Genomic DNA, 23,546 nt, shown 5'->3' on the forward strand with positions numbered 1-23,546 from the left:
ATAATATTGTTAATTTATATGTTTACTTTTTTATCTTTTTCATTGCTCGTTTTATGCCATTTCTCTGCAGAATGTCAAAAAATTTTCATTGCACAAATTTAAAAATAATTTTTGTAGCTTGTTGTCTGGAATACTCTCTTTCAAATTCTAAAGGTGGCAGGGGAAAAATAAAGGGAGCGAAAGGCTATTTACAGAAAACAGATGGCAGTTGAGCGCCCATAAGCCCCAACACACACACATACACACACACACACACACACACACACACACACACACACACAGATGTCAGTCATAAAAGGCGAGGGGCACAAAAGGGAAGCAGTGGTTGAGAAGGGAGGCAGACAGGGTTGTAGCCTATCCGCGATGTTATTCAATCTGTATATTGAGCAAGCTGTAACGGAAAGAAAAGAAAAATTTGGAGTAGGAATTAAAGTGCAAAAAGAAGAAATAAAAGTTTGAAGTTTGCCGATAACATTGCAATTTTGTCAGAGATACTAAAGTGCATGGAAGAGTAGTTGAACGGAATGGACTATATCTTGAAAGGAGGATATAAGATGAGCATCAACAAAAGAAAAAAAGAGGGTAATGGAATGCAGTCGAATTAAATTAAGTGATGCTGAGGGAATTGGATTAGGAAATGAGACACTTTAAGTAGTAAAGGAGTTTTGCTATTTGGGGAGCAAAATAACTGATGATGGTCGAAGTAGGGAGGATATAAAATGTAGACTGGCAATGGTAAGAAAAGCGTTTGTGAAGAAGAGAAATCTGTTAATATAGTACACATTTAAGTGCCGGGAAGTCATTTCTGAAAGTATTTGTATGGAGTGTAGCCATGTTTGGGAGCGAAACAGGGACGATAAACAGTGTAGCGCTACAGGGACGATAAACAGTGTGCTGCAGAAGAATGTTGAAGATTAGATGAGTATCTCACGTAACTAATGAGGTGGTACTGAACAGAATTGGGGAGAAGAGGAATTTGCGGCACAACTTGGCTAGAAGAAGGGATCGGTTGTTAGGACACTTTCTGAGGCATCAAGGGATGACCAATTTAGTATTGGAGTAAATCATGGAGGGTAAAAGTCTTAGAAGGATGTCAAGAGATGCATTATGCAGATTCAGAAGGATATGGATTGCAGTAGTTACTCGGGGATGAAGTGGCTTGCACAGGAGCATGGAGAGCTGCATCAAACCAGGTTTTGGACTGAAGGCCACTACAACACCAGCTACTTCAGTAGCATGATGCATAGATGTGCACTCCTGCACTGCTCGGAAGCGACGCTCCACGAGGCAATGCATCGTGCATTAGGACAACATGGCTGGTGGGGGGTGGGGGGTGGGGGGGGGGGGTGGGGGGGTGTAGAACACGGCACACGTCAGAAGCTACGGTTACCCGAACAGGATATAAGTGAGGGCTGCTGATTTATTGCACGTGCAGTAGCTTACTTCCTCAACACCACTCATCATAACAAAGCTGCTGTAGGTGAGAAACTAGTGTGTGTAATAAGCGTTCCCCCGCGGCGCCTGACCTCCAGAGCAGCAGCACGAGTTCGAGCTCCATCTGCTTGACGGCGAGCGCCTCTGCCGGCGGCAGCACGGCCTCCGTGGCGACGGCGCCCTCCGACAGCGCGGCCATGCGCAGCGCCAGCACCGCGCGCGCCGTCTCCGCCACCCCCGGCGCCGACGCCGCCTCCCAGCCGCCGTCGGGCCGCCGCTTCGCCTCCAGCCACGCCGCAGCCCGCCGCGCCTCTGAAACACACGTCACACCGCCGCTCATTATGTCGTCCATCACGCATTTCGCGTCACCGTCCTTACAGAGAGGACACTATACACTGGTGAGCCGAAACATCATGACCACCTCTACATCTACATACATACTCCGCAATCCACCATACAGTGCGTGGTGGAGGGTACCTCATACCACAACTAGCATCTTCTCTCCCTGTTCCAAACAGAACGAGCCCTAATCTCTCTTAACTTATCTTTGTGGTCTTTCCGCGAAATATAAGTTGGTGGCAGTAAAATTGTACTGCAGTCAGCCTCAAATGCTGGTTCTCTAAATTTCCTCAGTAGCGAGTCACGAAAAAAAACGCCTCCTGTCCTCCAGAGGCTCCCACCCGAGTTCCTGAAGCATTTCCGTAACACTCGCGTGATGATCAAACCTACCAGTAACAAATCTAGCAGCCAGCCTCTGAATTGCTTCTATGTCCTCCCTCAATCCGACCTGATAGGGATCCCAAACGCTCGAGCAATACTCAAGAATAGGTCGTATTAGTGTTGGTCTCCTTTGCAGATGAACCACATCTTCCCAAAATTCTACCAATGAACCGAAGACGACTATCCGCCTTCTCCACAACTGTCATTACATGCCAGTCCCCCTTCATACCCCTCTGCAATGTTACGTCCAAATATTTAATCGACGTGACTGTGCCACCGCTACACTACTAATGGAGTATTCAAACATTACGGGATTCTTTTTCCTATTCATCTGCATTAATTTACATTTATGTATATTTAGAGTTAGCTGCCATTCTTTACACCAATCACAAATCCTGTCCAAGTCATCTTGTATCCTCCTACAGTCACTCAACGACGACACCTTCCCGTACACCTCAGCATCATCAGCAAACAGCCGCACATTGGTATCCACCCTATCCAAAAGATCATTTATGTAGATAGAAAACAACAGCGGACCTACCACACTTCCCTGGGGCACTCCAGATGATACCCTCACCTCCGATGAACACTCACCATCGAGGACAACGTATTGGGTTCTATTACTTAAGAAGTCTTCGAGCCACTCACATATTTGGGAACCAATCCCATATGATGGTACCTTAGTTAGGAGTCTGCAGTGGGGCACCTAGTCAAACACGCTTTCCGGAAGTCAAGGAATATGGCATCCGTCTGATACCCTTCATCCATGGTTCGCAAGATATCACGTGAAAAAAGGGCGAGTTGCGTTTCACAGGAGCGATGCTTTCTAAAGCCGTGCTGATGCATGGACAGCAACTTCTCTGTCTCAAGGAAATTCATTATATTCGAAGTGAGAATATGTTCGAGAATCCTGCAACAAACCGATGTTAAGGATATTGGTCTGTAATTTTGAGAATCCGTCCTTCTACCCTTCTTATATACCTGCGCTTTTTTCCAGTCGCTTGGGACTTTACGTTGGGAAAGACATTCGCGATAAATGCAAGCAAAGTAAGGAGCCACTGCAGTAGAGTACTCTCTGTAAAACCGAATTGGAATCCCATCAGGACCTGGCGATTTATTTATTTTTAACCCATTCACCTGCTTCACAACCCCATGGATGTCCATCACTATGTCCTCCATACGGGAATCTGTACGAGACTCAAACGGCGGTATGTTTGTACGATCCTCCTACGTGAAAGATTTCTCAAATGCTTAATTTAAAATTTTAGCTTTCGTTTTGCTGTCTTCCGTTGCCAGGCCAGACTGATCAGTGAGTGATTGGATGGAAGCCTTCGACCCGCTTGCCGATTTTACGTAAGACCAGAATTTCCTTGGGTTTTCAGCAAGATCTTTTGCTAAGGTATGACGGTGGTAGTGGTTGCATGCTTCGCACATCGCTCTCGCCGTCGGGGAAGACATCAAGCGTAAAGGGACTGAGCCGTAGTAAAAATTGCTGCTTTGAAAAGCGCGCCGCAGCGTGTTGTGTGAAGCAGTCGCCCTCCGTTTCTAGCGGTGGTGGCGCCGCTGTGGTAATCGCAGCTTTGGTGTCTCCCTCTGGTGGGAAAGCGGAAGGTTGCCTTTTCACGTGCATTTAAGGGGTGCTATCAGCTCGGCAGTTGGTCAGTCTGTCACTCAGTCGGTCAGTCGGAGTGAGGCTAGGTCAGTCTCGCGTCACCAGTTGCTGGTCTGTCTCTCGTCTGCATTTGTGCGGCAGTTAAGTATCTGTCTGTCGTCGGAGTGCTAGTATGTCTATCGTTTGGATCAAACTTTAAAGCCAGAAAATGAGAGTCTTGCCTCTCCGCCAGTAAGAGAACTCAGCTAGTGGTCGCCCGGTAGGGGCTGAGTTCCTCCGTCCGAGTCTGCGCGTTAGGCCACCAGTCTGCTCGAGTTGCTCGGGCAACGGTCATTGGCGGTTGGATCGGCCGGTTGGTCGGTCGCGCACTGAGACACGAGATGACTTGTCCGCCTTGAGCGTCGGCGCATGTGAGGTCCCCACGTGAGTCCAGTGGGCAGCGCCGTATAGAAAGGGGTAGTGGCTTCGCGGTTCACACGAGAGCAACAGGAGTGAAACCACGACATCGGGCTGGCCGGGGCGAGCTGCGACGCCGTGAGACGGGAGATCGGCGCGCCTTCCTGCGTCCGTTGAAGCGGCTGGCAGCGGACGGTTCGGGAGAGCGTTGGGGGTGCTGCGCCAGGTCTTCGCCAGAAATCGCAATTTATTAGAAGTGATTGGAGATATGTTGTTTCATTTACTTGTTAAATTCTACTTGTTTTCTTGGTGAGGTCACAAGCCGCTTTGTTTCTTCTCCGTTTGGCCACCCGCGGGACGGTGGTTATTTGTGAATTGGGTGGTCCGTTTTTCCCTTGTGGAATTGGGGAGGTTTAGAGCAATTTGCGGTTCGGGTTGTTTAGTAACCTCCACCACCCCCCATGTCAATCTTCCATACGTTAATAGCTGCCTCTGTCATGTTTGTCGGATTCGGTGTTAACGAACTTATTGCTTAAAAGCAGAATTCTTGAAATATGTTTTTATCTTTCCTATCATCTTGCGAGGTGGTATATGTGTAATGTAGAGCATGTTGTACATTTCATGTAAGTCTGCATTTTATGGGTTTTATTTAAATAGTCATTTTAGGTTATAAGGTTGCCACCCTTCCAACTTAAGAGTCCTTAAAAAAATAAACTAATTGCACTGTCGGTGGCAAATAATTTGAGTGTCGTACCATTTCCATCCCTCTTACGGGGTGTATAGTTAACGTGTTTGTGTGAGTTGATAAAATTTTTTTAGTTTAATGTAATCTAGTGTGTTGCAGATTTGCACCAGTGTACTCTTTCAGAGATTGTTGTGAGCGGTCATGACTACGGCCGTGTTGAAAGGGAGCAAGCAAGCTCCTCAGCCCGAAGGCTGCTACTGTTAATATTGTTCTTTCTGCCTCTAAATAAAATTGTAACATGATATTTCGAGGGTGCTTTTCTGCTTATAATTTTAAATTTGTTTTTTGAAAAAGCTTTTAGGAATAAAATTCACATTTGTTAAAAGTAATTTCATTTTCCATCAGTTACTTCGTGGCAACTACTTCCACGCTAACCTAGTGTGATTAAATGTGTTAATGTTCTTGATGAATCGCTAGTAAATAAAGTAAATTCTTTAAGAAAAAAAATTTAAAAGTAAATTCACGGTTCAGGGATGCAAGTGATCCGCAGCTGTCAACGTGTCTTCGATTACTACCACAGGTACCATGAAAGCGCAGGAGAATGTCTCTCGCAGCATAATACTGTTGGCACCAGCCTGCGTCCGTGGGCGCTGCACGTTCACCTCGATGACTGCGTTTTTGGAGACGACCATCGACCTAGTACAGCAAAAATGTTCTTCACCCGGAGATCCGACACGTTTCCATTGATCGACGGTTGAATCCCGATTGTCCCGTGTCCACTGCAGGCGTAACTGATGATGTCGTTGGGTCAGTATGTAAACATGTAGGTGAGATCTGCTGCGAGCTGCATGTTCCACTATTTACGATGAGCGGTGTGCTCTGAAACACTTGTGAGTGCAGTAGCGTTGTGCACTTTCGGCAGAGACGCCACCATCTATCCTACTTTACAGAGGATACAAGCCTCCGAACTCCAAGTTCTGTAAAGAGTCGTGGACGTCCGATCATGTAGCACCTAGTGGTAGTTTCACTGTACTACCTCGTTCCATAGATACTCAAGGAGAAGCACATGAACATTGGACCAGCTTCTCCGTGTTCGAGATGCTCGTTCACAGACTCTGCATAACAATATCTGGCCTTTGTCAAAGTAGGTTATCTCAGTGGATTTCCCCATTTGCAGCCCATATCTTCCCAAGTCCGTATGTGCTCCGCTTACATACTCGTACTTTCGTTATTGCGTCACGTGTCCACAACACCACTAGGGGGCATCCAACGTCGCGGTGGGTAGCGGTCATAATGTTTTGACTTATCAGTGTATGTACAGGATGATTCAGCAGCCGTTACCTCTAGGATGTATGCAATCTGCAACACCCTCAAACACCACGTGCAAGATTTTGATATTCTGTCGCTCTGTACACACAGACTGCTAGTCCCACAGAAGAAGACTAGTTTACATTCAGTTTTCGTTCCACAGACCCAAAAATGAGATGATTCTCGTGGGTGTGGAACATGTCAGAAAGTACAACATAAAACACATAAAAGATCTGAATATAATACTTCCTACCCCAATCATTTGTCAGGAGATTGTCAAAATAGGCGGACACATAACAGTAAACTGAAACTGCTGATATTTGCAGAATTTATACAATTCAGAATTAAACATTTTTATGTCCTTTTAATAAATTTATCCTACACCAAATATCTAATCTTGACTGTTGTGACCAAGTGCTGTCAAAACTGAAATCTAACACACACTTTTACTTAAGGTTGTCTAACAGTCCCTGTTAAGATATTCGTCTGTAGAACAGGTGTTACGTATCAAAATGCTTTTCAATCAGTTCTTTATCTGAAACCAAATTTTTAATGGTTGCAGCCAATTTATTGAAAATGTGTGTTCCTCAATACTGCACCCCTTTTTGGATCAGGGTAAGTGATTTTAGGTCTTAAAGTAGATTGTTCTTATTCCTAGTACTGATACTATATATTGAGCTATTGGTTGGAAACAGAGAGATATAGTGACAAGACGTTACTGTAGGAAGTTTGATTTAGTTAAATTTTATACTGAGATTAGTTTTCGCTACAGGCCATAGTTTTCGAATTATAGAGAAAAGGTGTGAAAGAAATACTTAAACGCGTTTTTCTTGAGTAACTCGGAAACCATGGGCTCCGTCGGAAATGTGTACCAGTACAAAAACGTCTTATTTTCTGTAGGACTAATAGTTCCCGCGTAGCGAGCGAGTGAATAGTAAATTCTTGGAAGTGGTATTTGGAGGCGTTGCGGGCTGCGTGTATCCCAGTAGTAGGGACAGCTGAATCACGCTGTATATGTAGTACTATTTTGCAGTGTCTGTGTTGTTAAGAAGAATGATACAGTGCGACACTGCAGCGAATACAGCAGTTACAAAATACATGTAATGTATTACGCAGGTGTGAATGTGAGCAGCTATCAACTGTATAAGGGTACGACGAAAATGAAAATTTGTGCCAGACCGCGTCACGAACTTGGATTTCCCACTTTACACGGGTGGTTGCCTTCACCACTTTGGATATACATGCACGACCCACAGCGAGCCCCAAACTACCATGGATGTCCGAAGGAAGATTGCATTGTCCTTCTTAATACAGGCACTGCAACATAGTATTTATCTATCAATACCAGGTGGCAATTTTCAATCAAAATTTCGTCCCCTTTAAGGTATACGAGTACAGGGTGTAAAGCAGAAACGACAACATAGGGAAGCTTGAATCCAACTACACTCCTGGAAATGGAAAAAAGAACACATTGACACCGGTGTGTCAGACCCACCATACTTGCTCCGGACACTGCGAGAGGGCTGTACAAGCAATGATCACACGCACGGCACAGCGGACACACCAGGAACCGCGGTGTTGGCCGTCGAATGGCGCTAGCTGCGCAGCATTTGTGCACCGCCGCCGTCAGTGTCAGCCAGTTTGCCGTGGCATACGGAGCTCCATCGCAGTCTTTAACACTGGTAGCATGCCGCGACAGCGTGGACGTGAACCGTATGTGCAGTTGACGGACTTTGAGCGAGGGCGTATAGTGGGCATGCGGGAGGCCGGGTGGACGTACCGCCGAATTGCTCAACACGTGGGGCGTGAGGTCTCCACAGTACATCGATGTTGTCGCCAGTGGTCGGCGGAAGGTGCACGTGCCCGTCGACCTGGGACCGGACCGCAGCGACGCACGGATGCACGCCAAGACCGTAGGATCCTACGCAGTGCCGTAGGGGACTGCACCGCCACTTCCCAGCAAATTAGGGACACTGTTGCTCCTGGGGTATCGGCGAGGACCATTCGCAACCGTCTCCATGAAGCTGGGCTACGGTCCCGCACACCGTTAGGCCGTCTTCCGCTCACGCCCCAACATCGTGCAGCCCGCCTCCAGTGGTGTCGCGACAGGCGTGAATGGAGGGACGAATGGAGACGTGTCGTCTTCAGCGATGAGAGTCGCTTCTGCCTTGGTGCCAATGATGGTCGTATGCGTGTTTGGCGCCGTGCAGGTGAGCGCCACAATCAGGACTGCATACGACCGAGGCACACGGGGCCAACACCCGGCATCATGGTGTGGGGAGCGATCTCCTACACTGGCCGTACACCACTGGTGATCGTCGAGGGGACACTGAATAGTGCACGGTACATCCAAACCGTCATCGAACCCATCGTTCTACCATTCCTAGACCGGCAAGGGAACTTGCTGTTCCAACAGGACAATGCACGTCCGCATGTATCCCGTGCCACCCAACGTGCTCTAGAAGGTGTAAGTCAACTACCCTGGCCAGCAAGATCTCCGGATCTGTCCCCCATTGAGCATGTTTGGGACTGGATGAAGCGTCGTCTCACGCGGTCTGCACGTCCAGCACGAACGCTGGTCCAACTGAGGCGCCAGGTGGAAATGGCATGGCAAGCCGTTCCACAGGACTACATCCAGCATCTCTACGATCGTCTCCATGGGAGAATAGCAGCCTGCATTGCTGCGAAAGGTGGATATACACTGTACTAGTGCCGACATTGCGCATGCTCTGTTTCCTGTGTCTATGTGCCTGTGGTTCTGTCAGTGTGATCATGTGATGTATCTGACCCCAGGAATGTGTCGATAAAGTTTCCCCTTCCTGGGACAATGAATTCGCGGTGTTCTTATTTCAATTTCCAGGAGTGTATGATCGTGCATGGGTAGCCAAAGTGATTAAGGTGACCGCTCATGTAAACGAAATAAATCCAAGCTGGAGTCCCCGTCTGGTACAAACTTTCATTGTCATTATTCCCTACACGGCTGACGGTTGCTCATATTCGAAACTGTAAATATATTTCATTTACTGCGTGTGTATGGTTCAAATGGTTCAAATGGCTCTGAGCACTATGGGACTCAACTGCTGAGGTCATTAGTCCCTAGAACTTAGAACTAGTTAAACCTAACTAACCTAAGGACATCACAAACATCCATGCCCGAGGCAGGATTCGAACCTGCTACCGTAGCGGTCTTGCGGTTCCAGACTGCAGCGTGTGTATGGTCTCTCAGTCTTTGCGTCAAACGTCTATGGTGATAAATCACCTCGTGAGGAACAAATTTTGTTGGAGACAATATGGTCACTGATACCAGAATGAGATTTTCACTCTGCAGCGGAGTGTGCGCTGATATGAAACTTCCTGGCCGATTAAAACTGTGTGCCGTACCGAGATTCGAACTCGGTCCCTTTGCCTTTCGAGGGCAAGTGCTCTACCATCTGAGCTACCCAAGCACGACTCACGCCCCACCGTCACAGCAGGTACTGGCAGAAGTAAAGCTGTGACGACGGGGCATGAGTCGTGCTTGGGTAGCTCAAATGGTAGAGCACTTGTCCGCGAAAGGCAAAGTTCCCGAGTTCGAGTCTATGGCCGGCACACAGTTTTAATCTGCCAGGAAGTTTCATGCACACTGATACTTCCCAATGACGCTAGGTGTTTTATCGCTTATGCCCATCAGTAGTGGAACGGCATTGGCACTTTGAAGCGTTCATATGTGGTGTACACTGGCTAGATTTGCGCTCTACCACAGCTAAGGTCACTTGTTTTGGTACAGTACATGATTGACGTAGTAAATGGTAGGGTTACGTGCAGAGAGAACCTGAGTGTCAACCACTTCTCTTTCTTTTACACATAATTAGAACCCCATGTCGTTCAGTCTTAAGCCTATTCTTTAAAAATTATGAATTGCATTTTGTAAGTAATAAAAATTTCTTGATCACGTAACTTCTGCACTTTTAGCTACTCAAAGCAATTACGTCTATATAACTACAGTTCACAGGCACAAACATGAAACAATTTATATATATATATATATATATATATATATATATATATATATATATATATATATATATAGTTGTTATTTGGTACTCAATATAACGTTCATCATGATGATGAAAGGCAAAGGTTTCCCGTTATTAGTGGTGACTGCAAAAGTTGTTTAGGAATAACAAAAACATGTTTATGTAAGCTCGACGAAACACTGAAGCGATGTTTGATATGCTTTTCTTTTTAGTAGCTTTTTATTTTACAGTTTGCTTGAAGAAATTGCGTTTTCTAGCACTATGTTATATATAGACATGCCGGCTAGCATCGATCAATCGATCGCTAGTTGGGCACGATCTTTGGTGATTCTTCGAGGGAGGAGCTTTGACCGGCACGAGGGTTGACAGAATTTGCGGGTCGAATTGGAAGAAGCATTTGCGGGGCGCGAGACCGATAGTAAACGGCTTTGGTAGAGCATGAACCTCATCCCGCGAATATTGTGTTTTGGGTTGGCTGTAGTGTCAATGGAGTTCTGTAAATTTGTCTGCTCCAAGAGTGTGGAGATTTTGAGTGCCACTTCCCTACCGATTCGTCAAATACTTTTGGTGAGACTCTTTCTGTGGCCTCTGCGCGTTGTTTTGTTAAAGTCGTAGTGCTGCGACTAGTTTCCCTTCCCGGATGGTCTGCTGTGTTTGCTGCTTTACGGGGGTACGCTCTGAAAGAACTGAAGTTTACTTTAATGTAAGCAATTGTTTCATTGCAGAAGTTAATTGCAACTGTTTGTGAAATGCGTGAGAGTTATCTTGTCTGTGTTACAGAGCTAGTGGAGTTACGTTAATCGTCACTGCCTGTTTAAATTGGTCATATTTTGAGCGGCTTACTGTGGACACTGTGAGGCCGAACTGTGGCTTATTCTTCCTTTTAAATACAGTTAATTCTAATTTAATCAGAGTGCCTTTCACTGTAATCATTTTAGATAGTATTTGTAAAACATTTTGAAGGGGTTGTTACTCGTTAGTTGACCTGCCCTAGATTTACTATGGTAAATTCTGCTAAAATAAGCGAAGAATAATTACAGTATCTGTTAAATGGAATGAACTGTCTAATGAATAGAGTATAAGGATTTAGAGCAAATCGAAGAACATGAAAGTAATGAGAAGTAGCAGGAAACAGAACAGCGAGAAAATTATGAGGACTGGTGATCATGAAATAGATGAAGTTAACGAATTCTGCTACCTAGGTAGCAAAGTAACCCAGGACGCTCGGTGAAAGGAAGACATAAACAGCAGAATAGCACTGGGAGAAAGGGCATTTCCAGCCGAAAGACGTCTGCTAGTACCAAACGTAGGTGTGTATTAGAGGAAGAAATTTCTGAGAATGTACGTTTGGAGAACAGTATTGAAAGCAAGTGCTACACAGACTGCGGGAAAACCGGAACAGTAGACCATCGAAAAATTTGAGATGTGGTGATACAGAAGGATGTTAAATATTAGGTGGACTGATAAGGTAAGGGATGAGGAGGTTCTCCGCAGAATCAATGAAGAAAAGTATATATGGAAAACACTGACAAGAAGAAGGGAAAGAACTAGAGAACATCTGTTAAGACACCACGGAATAACTTCCACGGTATTAGAGGGAGCTGCAGAGAGTAAAATCTGTAGAGGAGAACACAGACTGAAATACACCCAGCAAATAACTCAGGACGTAGCTTGCGAATTCTACTCTGAAATGAAGAGGTTGCCCAGGAAAGGTATCCGTATCGGGCTGCATCAAACCAGTCATACGACAGATGACTGAAAAAATTTTCGTAATGGTGGTTTTTTGATAAATACTCAGCGAGCATTACTGAAAAGAAAATCTACTAGCCGTCCTCGGAGTGTAACAACGGCGGAAAACGCGGCATGCGTGAGAGGATCGTCCAGAAATCTCCAAAGCATTCACCTGCGCTGAGACAATTCCCTGAAAGCAGTTCAACAAGAATCCTGCACAAATATCTCAAGATGCAACCATACGAAACGATGCTTCCCCAAGAATTACGTGAGATTTTGAAACTCGCAGAACTGTGTGTTAGGAAATTCTCCAGAACATTCACTCTCGCGCTGTTTTGGTTTCTTCTGATGAGTAGCACTTCAACTTGTCAGGTACCTTAAATAAAATTACCAAATTTCCGCTACTGGGAAGCAGAAAACCCCCAGGAAATTCAACAAACAATTCACGCCATGCGACAGTTTGGCGCGCCGCTGGCGAATTGGGGTCCGTATTTTTTCGAAGAAGGTGGCGTAACAGTAACGTTTAATTCCGATTTCTGCTGTCTCCGACATATGTTAAACCATTTTTTTGGGAACCAAGCAAAGAGAAAATTCTGTTTCCAACGAGACGGAACCCATCATTACCTAGAAATTTTGAGTTGTTTTCTTGACGTCCTCACGAGGAGACATCGCCCGTCCTCCAAAGTCAACCAATTTATCACCTTTTAATTTTTTTCTCTCTGCACACTTGCAGGCTGAAGTGCACAAACGCTGTCTGACAACCCTGCTAGCGCTTAAGGAGGAAATCTCCCAGGAAGTGGCTGCTGTTCCACCGGAAACGGCACGAAGAACTAAGGACAACTTCCGAGAAACGCTTCCTCAATGTGTCAACAACGGAGTACGTCATTTACCAGTCATCATTTTTAAAATCAGCTAATGTAAAGTGGCATACTATTTGTTGTTAGCAAACGAGGTTTTCTCTGTCTCTTTCTTTGTCAGTAACCACTTTTTGGGGAGGTCTTTTTTGCCAGACTCTACACTTAAATAGCTACTGTACTGGTCCTCTGGGAACGAGAAATACGAGTATTTATGATTGACGTGACTTGATTAAAGGAACTTTTTTTTGTGCAAAAGAATACGTCAAAAGAATTATCTCACTGTAATGTATGTGAAAAGCAGTATCGATGTTGCAGGATAATCCGTCGTTTTAGAACAATGAAACAATAGAAATAAATTTTCACAATTGTCTTACTTTTGTTCGGATCTTCAAGTGAGAAAGACAGAGACTATGTTGTATCGCACTTCTAGTAAATATATGCTATAATTGATAACCAAACCACTTACACTACTGGCCATTAAAATTGCTACAGCACGAAGATGACGTGCTACAGACGCGAAATTTAACCGACAGGAAGAAGATGCTGCGATATGCAAATGATTAGCTTTTCAGAGATTTCCCACAAGGTTGGCGCCGGTGGCGGCACCTACAACGTGCTGACATGAGGAAAGTTTCCAACCGATTTCTCATACACAAACAGCAGTTGACCGGCGTTGCCTGGTGAAACGTAGTTGTCATGCCTAGTGTAAGGAGGAGAAATGCGTACCATCACGTTTCCGACTTTGATAAAGGTCGGATTGTAGCCTCTCGCGATTGCGGTTTATCGTATCGCGACACTGTTGCCCGCGTTGGTCAAGATCCAATGACTGTTAGCAGAATATGGAATCGGTGGGTTCAGGAGGGTAATACGGAACGCCATGCTGGATCTCAACGGCCTCGTATCACTAGCAGTCGAGAAGACAGGCATCTTATCCGCATGGCTGTAATGGATCGTGCAGCCACGTCTCGATCCCTGAGTCAACAGATGGGGACGTTTGCAAGACAACAACCATCTACACGAACAGTTCGACGACGTTTGCAGCAGCATGGACTATCAGCTCGGAGACCATGGCTGCGGTTATCCTTGACGCTGCATCACATACAGGAGCGCCTGCGATGGCGTACTCAGCGATGAACCTAGGTGCACGAATGCCAAAACGTCATTTTTTCGGATCAATCTAGGTTCTGTTTACAGCATTATGATGGTCGCATCCGTGTTTGGCGACATCGCGGTGAACGCACATTGGAAGCTTGTATTCGTCATCGCCATACTGGCATATCACCCGGCGTGATGGTATGAGGTGCCATTGGTTACACGTCTCTGTCACCTCTTGTTCGCATTGACGGCACTTTGAACAGTGGACGTTACATTTCAGATGTGTTACGACCCGTGGGTCTACCCTTCATTCGATCATTGAAAAACCCTACATTTCAGCTGGATAACGCACGACCGCATGCTGCAGGTCCTGTACGGGCCTTTCTGGATACATTTTTTTCGACTGCTGCCCTGGCCAGCACATTATCCAGATCTCTCACCAATTGAAAACGTCTGGTCAATGATGGCCGAGCAACTGGCGCGTCACAATACGCCAGTCACTACTCTTGATCAACTGTGGTATCGTGTTGAAGCTGCATGGGCAGCTGTACCTGTACACGCCATCCAAGATCTATTTGACTCAATGCCCAGGCGTATCAAGGCCGTTAATACGGCCAGAGGTGGTTGTTTTGGGTACTGCAGCCAAATTGCGTGAAAATGTAATCACATGTCAGTTCTAGTATAATGTATTTTTCCGATGAATACCCGTTTATCATCTGCATTTCTTCTTGGTGTAGCAATTTTAATGGCGAGTAGTGTATTTCAGTAGCTGTAGCATGCCTACAAACGCGAAAATTTAATTGTACGTTTTTTCCGGAGATTAATACGCGTGGTGCAAGGCGGTTGTAATTTGTATTATTGGCCGCCATTTGCACGATGGCAGATTCTTGTTAAGATTAATCGAATACTAAGGGGCGTAAAGGAAAATGGAGAGGGTTTACCATTAATTCTGGAGTAAACATAAAAAGTTAAGTTAATTTCATTAATTTTGCAGAGATTCGTATCGACATTAAACATTCTTGTGGTTGCCGCTTCGCGGCTATCTTTTGTTCAAGTGACGAGATTTCCACAGTTTATAAAGTCATAAGAGTACCATACATAAGGTGCTTCTCCACGCGAATCGACGGAAGTATAAACTATTATTCGAATGAAAAGATATTTAATTTCAACCCTGAAGTATTTCTGAATGTAAAGGATTAAGGCCCTTCACACCGATCTCTCCCTAATTTATTTTAGGAGTATATCGACATTCCAAAGTGGTTTATTTATCGGTAACTTGAACAAAGAAGGACTTGACAATATCTAAAGTAACAATGCTCGCGCGTGATAAAAAGCTCTAATGAATATGTTGTGTGTAGCCTTATGCGATCTTACAACGTATCATTCAAATGGTTCAAATGGCTCTGAGCACTATGAGACTTAACTTCTGAGGTCATCAGTCGCCTAGAACTTAGAACTAATTAAACCTAACTAACCTAAGGACATCACACACATCCATGCCCGAGGCAGGATGCGAACCTGCGACCGTAGCGGTCGTTCGGTTCCAGACTGTAGCGGCCAGAACCGTACGGCCATACAACGTATCATTAGCAGCACACGTATACAGCCGGCTAGAGTGGCCGAGCCGTTCTAGGCGCTACAGGCTGGAACCGCGCGACCGCTACGGTCGTAGGTTCGAATCCTGCCTCGGGCATGGATGTGTGTGATGTCCTTAGGTTAGTTAGGTTTAAGTAGTTCTAAGTTCTAGGGGACTGACGACCATAGACGTTAAGTCCCATAGTGCTCAGAGCCATTTGAACCATTTGAACACGTATACACATACAACACCCAATACACGAAGAAAGAAAAAAAAAAAAAAAACTACACTACCCTCATCTATCGTGCCCCTTGAAGCTTCATATAAATGTGTGAACAGTAGAGGAGGGCGGGCAGAACTTTCCGCGAGTGAGATGAGGCGACGTGAAGGTGTCTCATTAGCACAAGCCGCGGGCCGCACGCTGCGTGAGACCAGCCGGCCCAGCGCAACGTGGTAGAGCGTGTGGTGAGCGGGCAGCATACGCGGCAGGCGCTATCGATCTGTGGGCTGCAGTTCCCCTGCAACTCGCGAAGCTCTCGCGGGCCCTCGTGTCTGCAAACAGCGCTCTCAGCCTCTCTGCACGCTCCTCAGCTGCACACCCTCAACCTAACAGCCATCTCACCAGCTTCATCGGGCGACCGTCATCCAACACTCGAAAACTTTCCTTCAACAAGTCGCCGTCCGAGGTACTTTCTTTTTCTTCGCCTTACATACCGCGCTTTCCCAATGTTGTGGCTGCCACTAATTTAATGCTGACTCGGTTGTTTAAGGTTACGCTACACGAAATCTGGACGTACTCGTGTGAGTTGAAAACTAAGCAACAATCAGTTTAAAGATAGCAATAGCATACAGCATGACATCCAGTGAAGTATTTTTACGTTTTCGCAAGCATCACGCCCGTAACTACAGCCAAGTGCTAGAGCATGGTCAAATCTAAAGACGGCAAGCAGGTAGCAGACATCACCTTAGAGTACAAAACCTGGCCAAACCTAGAAGACTATTCGCAAATAACTCAAAAGGAAGAAAATAAATACTACTCTGCTGAAGCATATACGGATGAAAACGAATCAGAAGCCTACTCATTAGTTACAGCTCAAACTGGATAAGGAATTCTCAAATAACCAAGCAGAACAATTCGTCGTTCTAAATGTGCTTTAGTCAGTGATCAATCTAACGAATATTGACGGAGTTCCAGTAGCCCACACCGAAAGGAGAATAACATTGGATCCGTTAAGTAACCAGAAAAATCATACGACCCAAAATTCAGAAAATTGGAGAAGCACAACTGACAGGTGGACTTGGGATGTATTAAAGATCGTATGGTGTTGCGGGCAATGAACTACGTGATAATACACCTAAAACACAGGACCGATCACTAAAAACGGTAAACTACAGCAAAATAGCTAAGAGTGGAATAGACGAAAAAACTAAGAGCTTAGTAAGAAACGAGAAATTGAGCATCAGTGAACTAAAACCGGAGTAACACCGTGTTTTACTACGACCAGCTATCGTTTAACGATTTAGGTATCGTTATTACTGACCTTTACAGCCATATTAATAGGAAGCGGAGAACTGAAAGCCTGTTCTAAAAGATTCACAATAACTGATGAAGCACTGTGCACTTGTATTGGAGGACACCCATCTATTGAACACCTGATTTTAGTCTGCTGTAATTTAAAGAAAGAACCACACACTGTCACGAAGCAAATAACTGAAAAAGAAGGACCATGCCTCACCAATAAATCAGCCTTAGTTCATAAACTGGCAACAGATTTTTACAATATTTGTAATTCAATAAGACCCTGTAGTGTCAACTGTAACTTCACACACGCGCTGAAACACTTGGATGAACGCAGGAGGTTAACAAATTTGCTGTCTTAACTCTAGACAAGGATCTGTAAAGATATAAATATGATATTTTACTAAAATTCTAAGTGCTGATATATTTTAATTTTTTTATTTGGAAAAAAATGTACCTGATGTAACTGTACGAGTTTATTAACTTTGTTAATCTAAAAGTTTACAGATAAATCTGAAGAGGTTGAAAAAATCAGCCAACCAGTTGCAAAACAGAGGTCTATTACCCCTTGACCTAGGTTTCGATATTCCTAAAAATACGGAAATCTAAGTCAAGAGCTAATAAACCTCTCTTTTGCAAATAATTGGCTGATTTCTTCAGCCTCTTCAGATTAATGCAGTTGATGATTCTCAGCCCATTTAAGACTTTGATCTACAAATAGCATTTCAAACCAACCTTCACATGTGCAATATGACTATGGTATGCAGCATGTTGAAAAGTAATAAGCAACCATCAGCTTTTTCGATGTTTCAATATGAAACGGAACCGACAGAAGTAATTAGTGACGCATTTTCTAAAAATAATTGTTAGTTTCTTTAGTTGCATGGGATATGCCGTGACTGTTGCGCTGGAGGATCGGAGGACTATTAATGATATTGTTGTACAATAGTTTGATCACCACAAGTCATCGATGAAATTAGGAAAAAATAATAGAAAATACTCTATCCTTCATGACAACGCCAGCTGCCACAAAGCGTATCAAATAGTTATTAGTTGACGGATCGCAATATCGAATTAATACCTCATTACCTATACTCATCTGGTTAATCACTAGAACGCTATCTTTCTTTCCTTTACGTCAAAGAAATAAAGATAACATAGCGTTGTCTGTGATTATCGTCAATAAACTGCCAAATTAATCAGAAACTTTGTTTTTATAGTACCAACTTCAAGGTGTGAAAAATGTTAGCACAATTAATTCGAACGGACACAAACGTGTATTAAAGCTATAGACGAAAAATGTCTGATTCGTTTAATAAAAATGATTTTCTTTCATTACTTTTTTCTTAAATTTAGAAACTTGTCGCCGTATTTCATACCACAGAGCAATTGATTCTACAAAGTACATTTAAACAAAATACTTGTAATTGAGCCTGTTGGGTAGACGGATTGCCCTAAAATTACCAACAGGCTAAAATGAAAGCTGACTTTACAATCTCGTACTAATTCTGTGATCTGGCGCTTATTACATCGAAGCTGACATCGATGAGATAAAACTCAGTTGGGCTCGTTCACTTCGGACGTATTTTTCTTACAGTAGCTTTTTGTCTAATTTTCACTTAGCAATCTTTTCTCACGTACAGATAAATTCTCGAAAATTTACATGTTGAGACCCTGGCTGTGTGAAAATATAGGATATTTGTTACAACGTAAAAAGAGCAAACACTCACTGTTAATGATGCTACGAATTAAATAGCACTGTTACCAGTCAAAATCGAATGGTTCACCTTCAGACGCTGATTTTCGTTATGGTGAATATTTACTGTGATGACAGTGTCCTACGAACAAAGAAACAATGGTAGAAAAAACGACTACTTTAATATAATTGGATCTTATAAATAACGAAAACAACATAAACAACTTCCCAATCTAAGAACTGAGTTAGTTTCGTTACTTGCACAGAAGATCTAGCGTTCTTTTATAACGCTGTTGGCAGGTTTTGAAGTAGTTCACGTTTCTCGTAATTGTATGCAACATTCAACATTTTTTCAGAAATTTGAAGATGCAGGCACTGTAGAGCAGACCACATACACACACCTAAATGATTCGGCCAAAGGGATGTCCAAAAATGAAGATGGAGATTTACAAAGGCAAAACATTACTTATGAACGTGGTTGTCAGAGAAGTTGCCCATAAACGTGAAGGTTACACACTCGCTTTGTGACATAACTGTCAGCAAGATAGTTCATAGAACGTTTCCAGTAAGTAGCGTGATTGAATTAAGACAAATTTATGAAATGTAGACAGTGTATCAGTGCTCTTCAAAATACGACCTTGCTTCGTAAATCATATTTTTCTTCTACCTCTGTCCCGAATCGCCGGAGGCTCGGCGCGTTTAGAAGCGGATTTGGCATGGCAAACTTAACTGGTGGCCGCATGTCCTTCCTTTTGACACCCCGTCCCACCCACCCCCTCCCCTACCCTACCGCCCTAGGAACGAAATACCAGGATCAATAGTACGATGTGGGGAACAGCACAAAAACCACATCCAGGCTGCTCGGCACACTGGATCTCGTCTTTAATCCGCTGGACGGATTCGCACCTTCCAGTCCCGGAAGCGACGCTTCAACAAATAACAAACCCCACTTAGCGCTTTATGCTGAATGGCACAGCAACTGTCACATGTGTGAAGAGCACGCATGTTCATCAAGTTCGGTTATCTACGGAACCGGACTCGAGTGTTTCTAAAAATGGTTCAAATGGCTCTGAGCACTATGGGACTTAACATCTGAGGTCATCAGTTCCCTAGAACTTAGAACTACTTAAACCTAACTAACCTAAGGACATCACACATATCCATCCCCGAGACAGGATTCGAACCTGCGACTGTAGCGGTCGCGCGGTTCCAGACTGAAGCACGTAGAACCGCTCGGCCACATCGGCCGGCCGAGTGTTACAGCCTTGTGTTATATATGCACGAGTGGTAGTTGCTGTCATTCAAAACTATTTGCCTAATAAAACAATATCAGCTGCTGCTACAGTATTTTTACACTTATTTTGTATTAAATATAACTGGCCACTAGTTAATATTTCGAACTGAGCCTCTGATGTCCCTGCAAATCTTGATGTCAGAAATACACGAATAGCGAGTAGTTCTGAAACTATAGATATTCAAAACTGTTTTTATATGCTTAATAATTTTGATTTGGTATATCACATTTTGTTTTAAAGACGATAATTTGTGGTAACACTTTGAATTTGTGCTGATCAGAGATTTTCTAATTCCGTAATGGAAAATGAATTCCTGTTAAATATGTCAACAGAAATACAACCAGAAGAACACATTTTTATGCTTACACTGCCGCCGTTATGGGTTCTAGACTGCCAGCCTGCTGAGAGAGAGAGAGAGAGAGAGAGAGAGAGAAAGCAGCTCTTGTTCTGTATTCGGAATCTGAGCTGATATATGATCTGAAATCATTCTCACTCTTCCACTGAGCGTTCGCGTGCGTGTATGCTTGATATCATCCCCTGCCTCGCAAACATTCGGAATCCCTAAATTCATGGAAAACAGATCAAATTAAGAAAAGTAAACAAACTCACAACCTGCCACGCTATTACTCAGGCAATTGCGCTACCAGACCCTCAGGACACCAACGTGACAGTCTGACATTATTGCACCTCCACAATTGCACTATTTTACCAAATTAAACACGCTGTGGCTCAAACCCACAACACGTCGAATCCAGAGACATGGGAGAGGGGGAATAGGGGAAGTAATTTAGCGAGACGCTGAAATCATCAGCGGAGATCTAGTCATACTTCTGTGCATCTCAGGCGATACTGCGTTGATGGCCTTGCTGTAGGTTATATTGTGATGAATGTAAGCGGTTATTCTCACTGAGGAATTGTGGAGTGGCATTAAATTAGCGATCGTCTATCATCCATTTATCTCATTAGCGCACTGGCACAATTGGTCCAAGTAGTTAATGAGCCATGGGCTATTAATCAGTCTTGGAGACAACTGGGGAAGGGTGTACTAGAACTGTGATTAATGAAGCAGTGGAGACGCGTTTATGAGGCCCTGATCACTATAACCGTAGATCAACGTGGAAATATTACAATCTTTAAGTAGTCAAAAATTATTTGAAGTGAAAAAATTAGGTGCTTCTTTGTGCAAATAAACCGACGGAAAGTATTACGCAATGAACAGCTCGACCGAATACTATCAAACTTATACTCTACTATTTTCATGTCTGTGCTATACATTGATTAACATTTCGTCTTCGTGCGAGCTTATTTCCAACACAGGAAAAAGACATACGTACGAACGAAGAATGGGGGTGAGCACTTGGCGGTTATTTGGTGTGTCTGAAGTGGATATTGCAATACAACACGCCAACAGGAGGGACACGTGGAGCTTGTTGCCGTCTTTTAGACTTTGAGAAATGTCGAATCACTGGCACAAGGAATATAAGAGAATCGTACCTACAGATCACCCAGACAGTTGGCAATGACTGCAGAATGCGTGAGAATGCTGGTCGTAGGTTGTGTTCCAAAAATGAACAGCATAGAGATAGAAGTGATGATGACACCTTCTGCAGGACCTGACCATCATTTTGCAGGACAATGCTCAAGCACGTACATTGCAAGCTGTTACTGATTTGTTTGACTAATGGGGCTGTAAGTGCTATACTTCCTACTGCACTCCCCTGACTTAAGCCCTCGTTAGTTCAATTCGATTTGTAAACTGAAGGAAACACTTTACAGCATTGGCTTCAGAACTGCTACAAATTCGTCGGACAATAGACCGCGCCGCTCAACTGTCAACGCAACTAGCACTGCTAAGAGTATTCTACGACTTCCACATCGCTGGCAACGGGTTATACACAATTCTGGTGACTACTCTGAAGGTCAGTAAAACTTTGAAACACGTATCTATTTTGTACGAGTTTTAAATAACTAGTTGCCACTATTAAAGTTCCAACCCTCGTATTTAATTAGCGCCAGGGAGGTTATCTAATTACCAACTGAAACAGGATTCCAAACCAAATTAATTTATTACAAATTGTAGTTATAAAACAGAGACATTAATGTAACCATACGACCTGACTGAGAATCAGAAATGGCCAGTACACAAGCTAATTGATCATTGGACGTGGGTGATACTAAAGGCTTGACAAATAACGGAATAAAAAGGGGATGCACGAGGTTACAGCCTCATAAAGCATCAGTACAATCACAAACTCGCGGTGTCTGTCTAGTGATTGCTGGATTACCCCGAAAGGTTGGTTATCTAACGTATGCATACCACACCTAGAAATAAGCTGAATGCTCCCTCAAACTCTCCACAAAATAACAAGGTCCGGAACGACTGCTCGATCCTAATAGCGTACCTAAGAATAACTCGTCACCCGTTTGCCGAAGCTCGCTTCATCTTATCGGACTCTGCGCATAGCGGAGAAGAAATCGTGATCAGTTCCGGAGAGTTGCTGGCGGACAGGAAGCCAACCCTCACTGGTTACCAGTGAAGAAGTGTTGTATTCCGCTCCCAGCGCTGGAAACGTGTTCCTTTCCTTCTTCAGACCATCTCTCTAATCGGTGTCTGCGCTTATTTCGGTGCGCCAATTGGACGACTTTACAAAACCCTGCCCAACGGCAAGGCCGTAAATAAATCTACAATTTAACAGTTTCCAATGTTAACCTACGTAAGGACTCAGTTCTGAACAAGTCTTCCTGACATCTCCACTCTCCTATTGACTTCTCTCTCTGGCCAAACCACTGGTTCAACATTCTGGGAGTCAGTGCTCGTCTCCGCTCTCTCTCCGCCATCCCCCCCCCCCCCAGCTACCTGCTAAATTATTACTTTTAACCAGTAAAGAGTCTCGATATAAATTTATAACTCAGGCGTTACGGAGCTACGTTGAATCGGTAAGGTGTTGGTGCTCAAATGAAACATTCTAGTACGCAATACGAATTTGTCAAACAAACTCTATATCTTGACAAATTACAAAGGTCCGTGATTAGGCAGTTTTGCGTAACACACGACTCGCAGCCAATCAAAGCTTAACAAAATCTAACTGTACATATTACTCTAAGTTCATAAAGCAATGATCACCCAAACCTCAGGCATCAACAGTAGCGGCTGCTTTAAACTTTAAATGAAGACAGGCATCCAATTAAACAAATAGGATGAAATAATTTGCCAAATAAATGAAAGAATTATTAAGTGCATTTAAACCACGCTTAGAAAATTTAAAAGGATTCAGAAATACACACTTGACGGCTGCGGCAAAGTTTGCTTCATGTTTGTAGTCAAAGAAATTCATAACATAGTAACCAGTAGCAGAAGATTTACTAGTTGAATAAACAACAAAATCAAAATGTCTTAATGAACAATATGGAGACACTCTACGAAAGTTAATTTTGGCAGCAACGGCTGTTTCAGGCCTAAAAGCTCGCACAATAGCTTATAATCATTAGGTTTTCAGGTAAAGTAGCCAACACAATGATTCACAGAATCTGAAACCACTTAATTTACTATGGTCAGTACATGAGAATTTCAAGTCACCGCCAAAACCTTTGACTAACAGATATAAT

The 23,546-nt window shown here is 43.9% G+C and overlaps 1 protein-coding gene across 1 annotated transcript in view; it reads right to left on the reverse strand.

Annotated features, from left to right (window-relative positions):
- LOC124712249 (uncharacterized protein CG3556-like) overlaps positions 1-23,546 on the reverse strand; it is a 614,255-nt gene that overhangs the window by 111,021 nt on the left and 479,688 nt on the right. The window contains exon 5 of the mRNA XM_047242544.1: positions 1,527-1,746. Coding sequence (XP_047098500.1) covers positions 1,527-1,746 — 220 coding nt within the window. The remainder of the gene's footprint in view (positions 1-1,526; positions 1,747-23,546) is intronic.

Source organism: Schistocerca piceifrons, chromosome 8 (genome assembly GCF_021461385.2).
Source record: "Schistocerca piceifrons isolate TAMUIC-IGC-003096 chromosome 8, iqSchPice1.1, whole genome shotgun sequence".
Lineage (NCBI taxonomy): Eukaryota > Metazoa > Arthropoda > Insecta > Orthoptera > Acrididae > Schistocerca > Schistocerca piceifrons.